We start from the raw sequence: 11,392 nt of genomic DNA, 5'->3' as shown, positions 1-11,392 counted from the left end.
AAGTGTTTTATCACTTTTGGTTAACTAAACACAGAAGGATAGATGGTACACACTTTTGTTTTGATTTGTTCAATTATCTAATTACGCGATTCTAATATTCCTCTTATACTTTTTATCCATGCTGACAAAGTATCAAGTTCTTCTTATCCCATCGTCTGGCATAATATTCAACATAATTCATAATAAAGATGAAGGTCTTTCAAAATGAAAGATCGGAGTTTTCTGAATTTAGGACCTTTTAAAATAAGTTTTTTCAGGTTCTTATTTTCGACTGTTTACATTATCAGCAACATGTCCATCTGGCCTACAGTTCTCAAAAAAAAAAAGAACAAGAACACTTAGGTGGATTGTGTATATGATAGTCTATATCTAGGTACTGAAAAGTTTGTATGTATTTAACTAGTTTAGATGCAAGGTGAAGATAACGAACAGTGATCAATCTCATAACTCCTACAAGCAATACAAAATAAATAGTTGGGCAAACACGGACCCCTGGACACACCAGAGGTGGGATCAGGTGCCTAGGAGGAGTAAGCATCCCCTGTTGACCGGTCACATCCGCCGTGAGCCCTATATCCTGATCAGGTAAACGGAGTTATCCGCAGTCGAAATCAGTGTGCCAAGAAAGGTTTAACAATCGGTATGAAACACGTCGGACAGCATTACACCCAATGCGAGGATGTAATAGTAGAAGTATAATTTTAGGAAATACAGGATGTAGACTTTAACTTGATATATACTTGAAGACAAGACTGGACTTTTTATGATAAAGAATTTTTCATTTGTTTGACAGCATCTATTCCTTTGATAGGAACTGATGGCATGATTTCGGAAGGATTATCATCCATAACCCGCGGTGGTTTAAAGAGTCTGTGATGAGCAGCATCTATACTCATAGAATTCTGATGTTGAAGTCTAGCTTTGGGTTCGTCAAATATCATATTCAAAATTCTCAATGGAAGAGAGTAAATTTACATGCGAATACGTGGACCAAATTGTCTATTGACCTAATGTAAAAGTGAATGAAGTGTTACATCGTGTATCATTGGTCTTTTATATAAGAACGATATGCATGACTGCGTTTACATCTTTATGTATTTGGAAAATACCCCCCCCCCCCCCCTCACATCACATTCACATTGTTTCTTAATAGATTAGATTTCCTACATTGTATATGCGTTATCATTGTACCATATGAAAATACAAAACCCAGAGTCTTGAGGCAGTGACCTTCTCGTTGTCTACGAAAGGGGATACTTAGAGTTGGTTGGTATGATAGTACTTGTTTTTTCTGTGAAATGAAATGGAAAATAGCGCCGATTATACTAGAATTTATCATTATGTGCCAGGGGTTTGGATCTTATACTAGCTGTTTATGTGAAGCATCCACAATAAGCCAAGACATTTTCTTTATCAATCAAAAGTCCAGACCACCACGTTTAACTGCAGATTTCCAAGTTTTCCTATTCAAAACTTATACAGGAAAAATTGTCAATTTCTTGTCGGTTATATGTGGTATAGACCGCAGATGAATTTTTGTAATATTTCGGGGTAGGTGATATCTTGGTCTAAAGGTTAAGGTCATAACAGAAATCGATAATAGTAATTTATATAGAGACAAACGATTTCTTGCCTCATTTTTGATACACGCATCGTAGTACATTGATCTCTATGTGTATATCAAATATATATTCATCTCCTGTTATGATGTCTTCTCCACAATCGGAGACTTGGGTTCGATTTAAACAGAAGTTTGACTGTTCCTTCGCCGAGAGCCTGCCATTATCAGTTACAATCACAGGTCTTTTGGATGAAAGGTGAAGATAACGAACACTGATCAATTTCGTATCTCCTATTAGGAATACAAAATAGAAAGTTGGGTAAACACGGACCCTCTGGATACACCAGTGCTGGGATCAGGTACCGAAGAAGAGTAAGCATCCCCTGTCGATCGATCACACCCGCTGTGACCCTTATATCTTGATCAGGTAAACTGAGTAATCTGTAGTCAAAATCAATGTGTATAGAATTGCCTTATAATTGGCATGAAACAAGTGAGACAGATATATCCTTAGAGCTGATGTATCGGTGGACGCTGGCCACGGTCCTGAGCACAATGCATAGGTCAACATTTCTGGCACATCACCTTACGTTTAAAAGTGACATTTAAGGACTACATAGAATAATTCTTTTATCGATAAACAGTAGAAAAACTATATGGAGTGTATTTGATAATGAAAGGTAAAGATAACGAACAGTGATCAATCTCATAACACCTATAAGCAATACAAAATAGATAGTTGGACAAACACGGACACCTGTACACACCAGAGGTGGGATCAGGTGCCTAGGAGGAGTAAGCATCCCTTGTCGACCAGTCACACCCGCCATGAGCCCTATATCCTGATCAGGTAAACAGAGTTATCCGTAGTCGAAATTAGTGTGCCAAGAACGGCTTAACAATCAGTATAAAACATGTCAGACAGCATTTGACCCAATGATAGGTTGTATTGACGAACTAGATCGTTATAACAACCATAACATTTGCGAAATGCTGACTTTATACGAGACTGTTGAAACACCTGTACCATCAACTTGGTTGTCAGTAGGCTGCCTCGATTTGAAAACTGACTGTAGGCAGAACAAGCTCTTGTGTATCGAATCAGTTGAGATATATAAAGTAATGGAAAGTGTTACTAGTACTCGGTAATCTAATAATTATTATAATTACTTTTTAAGTCTTGATGAAAATTATGCATAGTTTAGTTTTTTGTCAGACAATAAAGATTCGATATTGCCCCATACAAATATTGTCTTACCAACGGCAATATCATCATTTCCGTATCGTGAACTTAGGCGATATCGCAGACAAAACAGAAATTTGTAATAAACAGGTTTCCAATAAAGATCATGGACAGATTCCTACTCTATACACTGTATATTTACTTCGTCTTATGAATTGTAATGAAATCGTTCAAATTTATCCTTATGCTTTCGTCCTTGTGAAACTGATATTATGAACAATAACGTGCATAAAAGGGTCAATATATGGTGCACTTCTCCACTTGAACTAGGTAAGATAAGACTCCCGTATTACTTGTGCTATATCTATAATTTATATATATTCAACAAACACTGCTGTTACGAAGGAAACTAAGTATGAAAGGTAAATATATTTCTCTATAATTCAATACTAAGCAGAATGGATAATATAAACTAAAAAGTATCTTTGTATGGATAGAATTTATGAACAACAGCCTGTAGGAGCCGGGACCCAACACCACACGTCTAATATATATATATATATATATATATATATATATATATATATACAGTAAAACTCTGATATAGCGAATTTCTGCAGACACTCTGTAAAAATTCGCTATAAGCGTAATTCGCTATACGTTTATAGCGAATTCATAATAAAGATATAACAAATTCGTTATAAAACTGATTTGTTCTACATGTATATCAGTTGCATAAGAAAGCAGCAATCGGTATACTTGAGTCTGTATTGTCTCTAAGAGAAATTAAGCCTATGTATTTTCGAGAAGAAATATTTTTATACAAGATATATACACACTGATTTATATATGATAATTTATCTTGAGGGATTATTAAGCCACGCAAGAACAAGTCAAATGAAAAATATCAACAAAATTATGCACAATACATAAAACAGTCTATCACAGTTGTCATTTACTTGTTGCTTTACACAAATGAACGAGTGTACGATAAAATAAATGCAATCAAACTTCAAATTTAATTAAGTAGAATAGCAAACAATACCGACAATATATTTGCTAAATGTATGTGTAAGTATTGTTTTGCGTTAACAAACTGTTTTGGAAAAATACAAACAGAAATTTCGTAATAAGCGATTGTTAAAAATCACGAGTTTAAAATATAGAAAAGTCGTTATAAAAGGTGATTTTTACGTTAATTTCTAATTCATGGGGAATATGAATTTACTTCGTTATATCCGTAAATTCGCTATATCCGTGTTCGTTATAAACGCAGATTTTTATATAGAATATATAGAGAATTTGCCGGGGAAATCAATCTCACTTCGCTATAGCCGTAATTTCGCTATATCCGTGATCGCTATATTCGAGTTTTACTGTATATATATATATATATATATATATATATATATATATATATATATATATATATATATATATATATAACTGTTTATTTCGATAATCACATAATCGGTATTTTATCCATATTACTTATTCTGCACAATGCACAAAATCTTCAGTTAGTCCTGTCCTGTCTACATCCTGTAGACAAAAGCAAGTATGGGACGTTTATTTCTACTACTCACAGAGGATATCGTGCGGGTTTTCTATGACAAACATCATTTAAATCCCTGTAGTGTATAACAAGTATTTCGTTATAAAGCTTGATAAAGAAAATTAAGTTGGAGAGTTTATGGGGTATGTGAGGTGGAAAACGTGAGTCCATTACGCAGAAATCATCATGCATGGATTCAAAACGAAGTACATAAAGTAATAATTTCTGAACTAGACGGACATCTGCCTGCTTCTTGGTATCATATTCATAAATAATTTTAGCATTTATTGGTGAATTTGCATTATAAAATAGTACAAAAGCATGTGTATGTACAATGTATACATATATATTTTCGATATGGATAGAAAGTGGAAAGTTTTTAAAAGGATGTTTTGAAATTGAATAGTTTCAAATTGACATAAAGTGTGAAGAAATGCAGTTTTAGTAGAATGAATGAGAAGATAACGAACAGTGATCAATCTCACAACTCCTATAAGCAATACGAAATAGATCGTTGGACAAACACGGATCCATGGACACTCTGGTGGGATCAGGTGCCTAGGAGGAGTAAGCATCCCCTGTTGACCGGTCACACCCACCATGAGAATGTGATCCGGGGGAAAATTAAGCCCTGCTAGACTCGAATTCACTAACTACAGATCGACTGTCGACTCATTAACCTAATGAGCTAGCCAGCCAGGAAATTTGATTTAAAAAGAATATATATGTTTGCCAATACAACCTGTCATTGGATCAAATGCTGTCTGACGTGTTTCAGACCTATTATTAAGTCGTCCTTTATGCACTGATTTTGACTACAGATTAATTCTTTTACCTGATCAAGATTTAGAGATCACGGCGGATGTTTACTCCTCCTAGGCACCTGATCCCTCCTCTGATTATTCAGTGGTTCGTGTTTGCCCAATTCACCTTTTCGTGTTTTGCTGCTATGTATATTTTTCAATAGAAAGTAAAACGCGCGATTTGATTGGTTGATTAAATATCAGGAAAGATATGGTTGGTCAAGAGAAAAATTCCAAATTAATCTCATAAAGTGAACATTGAGATGAACTCACTATGGGGTTCACACGGGAAAATATCATCTGCATGAACTAAACATAACGCACCAAAATCATTGACCATTTGATAATAATACTTATCAATATTGTATAAGAAATACCTATAAGATTTCCAAATTCAAATTTTATCATTTTCGTAACACCCGCATACATGCCATTATTTAAAGTATTAGTTTTTCTCTTTCAGATTATATTTACTTGATCTTTCTTTTATTAGCACAATTAGATAAAGGTATGATACTTCTGTGTTTACCCTACAATAGTAAATTTCAATTAAACATAATTTGAAATTTCCATTAAATTCACAGAAAAATAAGATGGTAATTGTTAAGCTATTGAATTAGCGGTGTATTTTAGGATTTTCTCTGATGTGTCTCCAATGCAACAACGCTGCACAGCCCCGCCATTGTCACGCTATCACATACTGCGCCGAGGATGAGGTGAGTAGCTTTCAAAGAAAATTATTTTCCTACCAGTTACACTTTATTCACGGGACGATATGAGCTATATATTTTATTGATCATAATGCACATATCATTCAATTACATCTACTTTCATTTTAAAGATTGGAAGGGAAATCGCACCACGAATGTGCAGAGAAGTGGACTTCATATTACCTCGAATGTTTATATGATTGACTGATTGAATATTGTTTAACGTCCCTCTCGAGAATCATTTACTCATATGGAGACGTCACCATTGCTGGTGAAAGGCTGCAAAATTTAGGTCTATGCTCGACTCTTACGGCCTTTGAGCAGGGAGGGATCTTTATCGTGCCACACCTGCTGTGACGCGGGGCCTCAGGACCACCCCATTTGGTTGCCTCTTGCGACAAGCAATGGGTACTGAGGACCTATTCTAACCTCGATCCCCATGGGATAGAATGATTATTTGAGGAAGATTTACATTAAACAGATATACTTTGTCGATTCTGGTTTTTTTTTTAATTCTTGATTATGTATTCAATGTCAGTGAAAGAAGCAAAACATTAGTAATAGTTCATTATCAAAAATAATTCTAAAAGTGTTAATGAAAGGCGAAGATAACGAACAGTGATCAATCTCGTAACTCCTATACGTCATACAAAATAGAGAGTTGGGCTAACACGTACCCTAGGTATAGCAGAAATGGGATCAGGTGCATAGGAGCAAACATTCCCTTTCGACCGATCATACCCGCCGTGAGCCCTTAATCTTGATCAGGTAAACGGAGTTATACGTAGTGAAAATCAGTGTGCCACGAACGGTCTAACAATCGGTATAAAACATGTCAGATAGCAATGATAGGTTGTATTGGCAAACTAGATCGTTATAACGACGATAGAATTTGCGATATGCTGATTTTAAACGAGAATATTTGATTTCCATATTATCTTAAAGTGACCAGGTTTATTTAACTCGATTATCCTAATGAATAATTTACTCCCATTACTGAATTTATAACAGGTGTGTTTTGTGGAAAAAGTTGAGTCCATGTATGGTGTCCGATTCAACATGGGCTGCATGAAAGACAATGTAAGTACTTGCAATGTGCCTCTTTGATTGCGTGTTTATTTCATGTTGGTTTCATTCTTGAATAAATTTTGACAAAATTAGAGAAATTACTTTACTCTGAATTGCAATTAGTAGTATAGACTCGGCAAAACCTAGCAATTGAGATATACTGTAATAGTGGTTATTTACGCTGGGGGTTATATATGCGTTTTTCCATGTCCAACACTACATGTGTTAGAAAATAAGCGATAGTTGAATATATTAGATGTATATATTTTATCAGTTTTTAATAACTATATGCGTGGGGAAAATTTATGCGCTTATTACATGCTCACGTAATTAGTGTAAATTTCCCCCACGCGTAAATAACCACTTTTACAGTGCCGGTATATAAAACACGCACTTGATATTGATTAGAAAGCAAGTACATGCACCTCGCTATGTCTATTCGTTTTGATCATTTCAATTTTATTTCTATCAAATATACATAGGATTGCAGGGAGCAAAATGAAACAAATCGCATAGAAACCCACGGGGAGGGAAACAAGCATCCGTACACGTGCACTGGATGTTGCCGCTCTGATCTGTGTAACGCTGAAGGGTGTGGAGAACCAGGTATGGACATTGATCTTGTGCATAACTGTAATGAAAAATATAATGTAAATGGATATTGAAACTGTGATAAAAAATGAAATATAAATGAAATTGAAACTGTGATGAAAAATAAAATACAAATGAATATTGAAACTGTGATGAAAATAGAATGTAAATTGATATTGAATCTGTTATGAAAAATAAAATATAAATGAATATTGAAACTGTGATGAAAAATAAAATATAATTGAAAAAAATATTAATAAAATTGATAAAGAAAAAAATAAAATACAATAATAAAGAAACAATAGTGGTGTTTAAGTATAGTAATAAAGTAAAACTTATACGGTACCAATTTTGATGCACCAGATGCGCATTTCGACAAATAATGTCTCTTCAGTGATGCTCAAACCGAAATTTTCGAAATTCGAAATAACAATAAACTTGTAAGAGCTAAAAGGAAAACTAGAGTGCCAAAAAAACTGGAGCCAAATTCGTCCAAGGATAAGAGTTATGCATGAGGGAGATAATCCTTAATTTTGAAATGAATTTCTAAATTTTATCTCAGCAATTGAATATACATCCGTATTTTCAAGCTAGTAACGAAGTACTTAGCTACTGGGCTGTAGAGACCCTTGGGGACTAACAGTCCACTAGCAGAGGTCTCGACCCAGGGGTCGTAATGTAAAACTTATACGGTAGCACCAGATGCAAAGAACTAATTAGGGGATTAGATATGAGTATCATAAAATAAATAATCATTAGAAAATTAGATTTTAAAAACATCTGAAAAACATGGAAAGATTGACTGCAAATGATGGTGCTATCACAGACAGTAAAACAAACAGAACAAACCTGCGTGATAGACATGACAAGCAATGCAATTCATTTTGGTGAAGTCATTAAATCTGTTCATGGCATTCGTGGCGGAATGACTTCGGTCTATGTATCCAGAATTTCTCCTTTTCCAGTCCTTATCGCTCCCGCCAGCGTTATGGTCAATAAACACTACTGTTATGTCTTGCCATTTGTGTCCCGTGAAATTGAAATGTTTCGCAAAGGTTTTTTGACCCTTTTGGTTTTAATGGTAGACCAGTGGTTATTGATCCTTCTACAATGGTCTCCAGTTTCCCCTACGTATTGTTGTTTATAGACATTGTAGCTTATGTGGTAGATGCAGTTGTCCGTGCGACTGGATGCGCTCCCAAGAATTCCGTAGCATCTCTCAGTGGCATGGCTGTTAAAACTGTGTGTGCTCGCGCTGAGTTTGTACATTTGACATCTACTATTAGAACAAGTTTTAAAGACACCACTGAATAAAGGTTTACACCACTATGTCTTCAAAATTTCTGGGACATCTTCAGCAGTAATGCGAGGGTCCTTGAAGACATTTAGTACCTAAACATGTAGCCAATAGAGTGTGTCGCATCTGCTACACCCCTGCAATTTGAAAGGATAAGATAATGAAGAGTGATCAATCTCATAACTCCTGTAAGCAATACAAAATAGAGAGTTGAACAAACACGGATCCCTGGATATACCGGAGGTGGAATTAAGTGCCTAGGAAGAGTAAGCATCCCCTGTCGACTGGTCACATACGCTGTGAGCCCTATATCTTGATAAGGTAAACATAGTCAAAATCAGTGTACCAAGAACGCCCAACAATAAGTATGAAACTCGTCAGACAACATTTGACTCAATTATAGGTTGTTTTGGCAAACTAGATCGTTATAACAACCATAGAATTTGCAAAATGCTGATTTTAAACGAGACATTAGAAACCGCTGCACCATCAACGTGTTTGTCAGTAACCTGCCTCGACTTAAAGACTGATCATACGCAGAAAAATTTCTTCCGTATCGAATCAGTTCAGATATATACACACCATATGCAAGTGATAATGGAATATTGCTACATAAATATGGAAAGTTGAAAATGTGTGAGCATCCATCTCAACAACCATTTGTGCAAAAGAGGCGTTGAAGCCCCAAAAGTGCAAGCTGCTATTGATACGATATCAAAGCACCACGGAGAATCCCTTATAAAATTTCTAAGTGACAGAATACCAGCAACGTCTTGAAAAATCTAAACAAAATTCTGAAGAAGCATGTTCCCATTTTCCAAACTAACCCAAGAATGGCTGAGGTCTTCAAGGAGCCTCCAATGGCTACCTTCAAACGTCCCAGAAAGACATGGTGGTGCGAATTGTTGCCCAATGGGAACTTTTAAAACTTGTTCTGATTATAGATGTCTATTGTGCAAATGCGGCGCGAGCACAGTTTTAAGAGCCCTGTCACCGGCTGACGCTACCGAATTCTTGGGAATACATCCTGCTGTATGGACAAATGCATCTACCCCATAAGCTGCAAGATCTGTGACCAACAGTACGTAGGGGGAACTGGGGATCATTATAGAAGAATCAATAACCGATCTACCATTAAAGACAAAAAGGGTCAACGAACCCTTTACCAAACTTTTCAATCTCGCAAGACACAAAAGTAGTGGTTATTGACTATAACACTGATAGGACCCATGCGGAGAGGAAAAGAAAGGAAAAATTCTAGAGGCGTAGACTGAAGTCATGGCACACACTGATTGAATGTAAGGTAGCTTCCGCTAATTATTACTCAATTTTGTTGTTTGCTTTACACTTTCTATATGACGTTTACTGTCTGTAACAGCACCATCATTAACAGCCAGTCAATCTTTTCATCTTTTTCTAATTCATATTTATTTATTGATTATTGATTGGTGTATTTTTATAATACTCATACTTAGTAATGATGTTACGGTTAACCGAAAAGTTGGTTAACTACGGTAAAACACTTTCGGTTCGGTTAGGTTTATATTTTTTTGTCCGGATTTCGGTTTGGTTTTCTCTGCATTTTACACCATCCCATTTTGTTTGCTACGTGCATTATATGAATGGTTCGATGTTTTATCAATGTTATTCTAATCATTGAAATTCCATGTAACAGCGGTAATCATATAGTAAAACAAAACATGGCGACATGCTGAAAAAAAATCGTAAGGGTTAGAGAACTTTAAAATTCTTAAATAAAAAGGGGGGAAGTCAAAAGCTTTAAATAAATAAAATTGCAATAATGGGAAAACATGTAGCATATACTATAATACACGAAGAATTGTATGCAAATTATATTTCAGTTTATTAGATGTCTGACTTGTTTCATACGGATTGTTGGGCCGTTCTTGGCACATTGATTTTAACTAAGGGTAACTCCGTTTACCTGATCAGGATATAGGGCTCATGGCGGGTGTGACCGGTCGACAGGGGATGCTTACTCCTCTTAGGCACCTGATCCCACTTCCGGTATATCCAGGGGTCAGTGTTTGCCCAACTATCTATTTTGCATTGCTTATAGGAGTTATGAGATTGATCACTGTTCATCTTCACCTTTTATATCTGTCAGGAGTGTACGGCTTTCCTTTAAAATAGATTGTTTGTTTATAATGCACAAATGAATTCTGCTTATTTTAAGGCTACCCTACGGCAAGAGGGCCCATATGTTTTGCATGTTACCAACACGCAAACGCACGGGAATGCCGGAAAATCGCACACTGCAGAGAATCTGAGGTACAACTTTATGTATGAAATATATAGAGGATAAATAGAGTTTGGCAGTGAGCAGATTAAAGAGGTCCACACCTCAGTTTTGAAGCATTATCAATTTTATGGAATGAATATTTGTTTAATTTCTACATTGAAGGGGATTTATGAAATTTTAAAAACAAAATCATAGGGCTTGTTTTTGAGCTACAGTGTGTAAAACTTGACCTTTCGCAATCTACTCTAGGCTTATTCGCATGTTGTCGATTTGTCTGTTTGTGTTAACGCAACATAAACATTACATCAAATTTGTATATACTCATATCTTCTAATAATATAGATATAAAACGTTTAATGGT

At 35.6% G+C, this 11,392-nt stretch overlaps 1 protein-coding gene and 1 long non-coding RNA gene across 6 annotated transcripts in view; one reads left to right on the top strand and one right to left on the bottom strand.

The window, feature by feature from the left end:
- Positions 1-4,558: 4,558 nt before the first annotated feature.
- The window catches only part of LOC125665507 (mucin-2-like), a 14,912-nt gene continuing 8,078 nt past the window's right edge, over positions 4,559-11,392 (top strand). Inside the window, exons 1-5 of one of the 5 annotated variants that reach the window (XM_056152186.1) lie at positions 4,561-5,610; positions 5,736-5,818; positions 6,824-6,892; positions 7,363-7,486; positions 10,966-11,060. In XM_056152186.1, coding sequence (XP_056008161.1) covers positions 5,747-5,818; positions 6,824-6,892; positions 7,363-7,486; positions 10,966-11,060 — 360 coding nt within the window. In that variant the 5' untranslated portion in view covers positions 4,561-5,610; positions 5,736-5,746. Of the gene's footprint in view, positions 5,819-5,943; positions 6,893-7,362; positions 7,487-10,965; positions 11,061-11,392 lie in introns of all 5 variants that reach the window. The other 4 variants (XM_056152189.1, XM_056152185.1, XM_056152187.1 and 1 more) reach the window with 4 other exon arrangements.
- Positions 7,287-11,392, bottom strand: part of LOC125665510 (uncharacterized) — a 4,827-nt gene continuing 721 nt past the window's right edge. The window contains exons 2-3 of the long non-coding RNA XR_007366246.2: positions 8,321-8,905; positions 7,287-7,511 (exon numbers count right to left, since the gene is read on the bottom strand). This is a non-coding gene — a long non-coding RNA (uncharacterized LOC125665510). The remainder of the gene's footprint in view (positions 7,512-8,320; positions 8,906-11,392) is intronic.

Source organism: Ostrea edulis, chromosome 10, assembly GCF_947568905.1.
Source record: "Ostrea edulis chromosome 10, xbOstEdul1.1, whole genome shotgun sequence".
Taxonomy (NCBI): Eukaryota; Metazoa; Mollusca; class Bivalvia; order Ostreida; family Ostreidae; genus Ostrea; species Ostrea edulis.
Note: the sequence above shows the minus strand (reverse complement) of the source record. Positions and strands in the feature narration are given on the sequence as shown.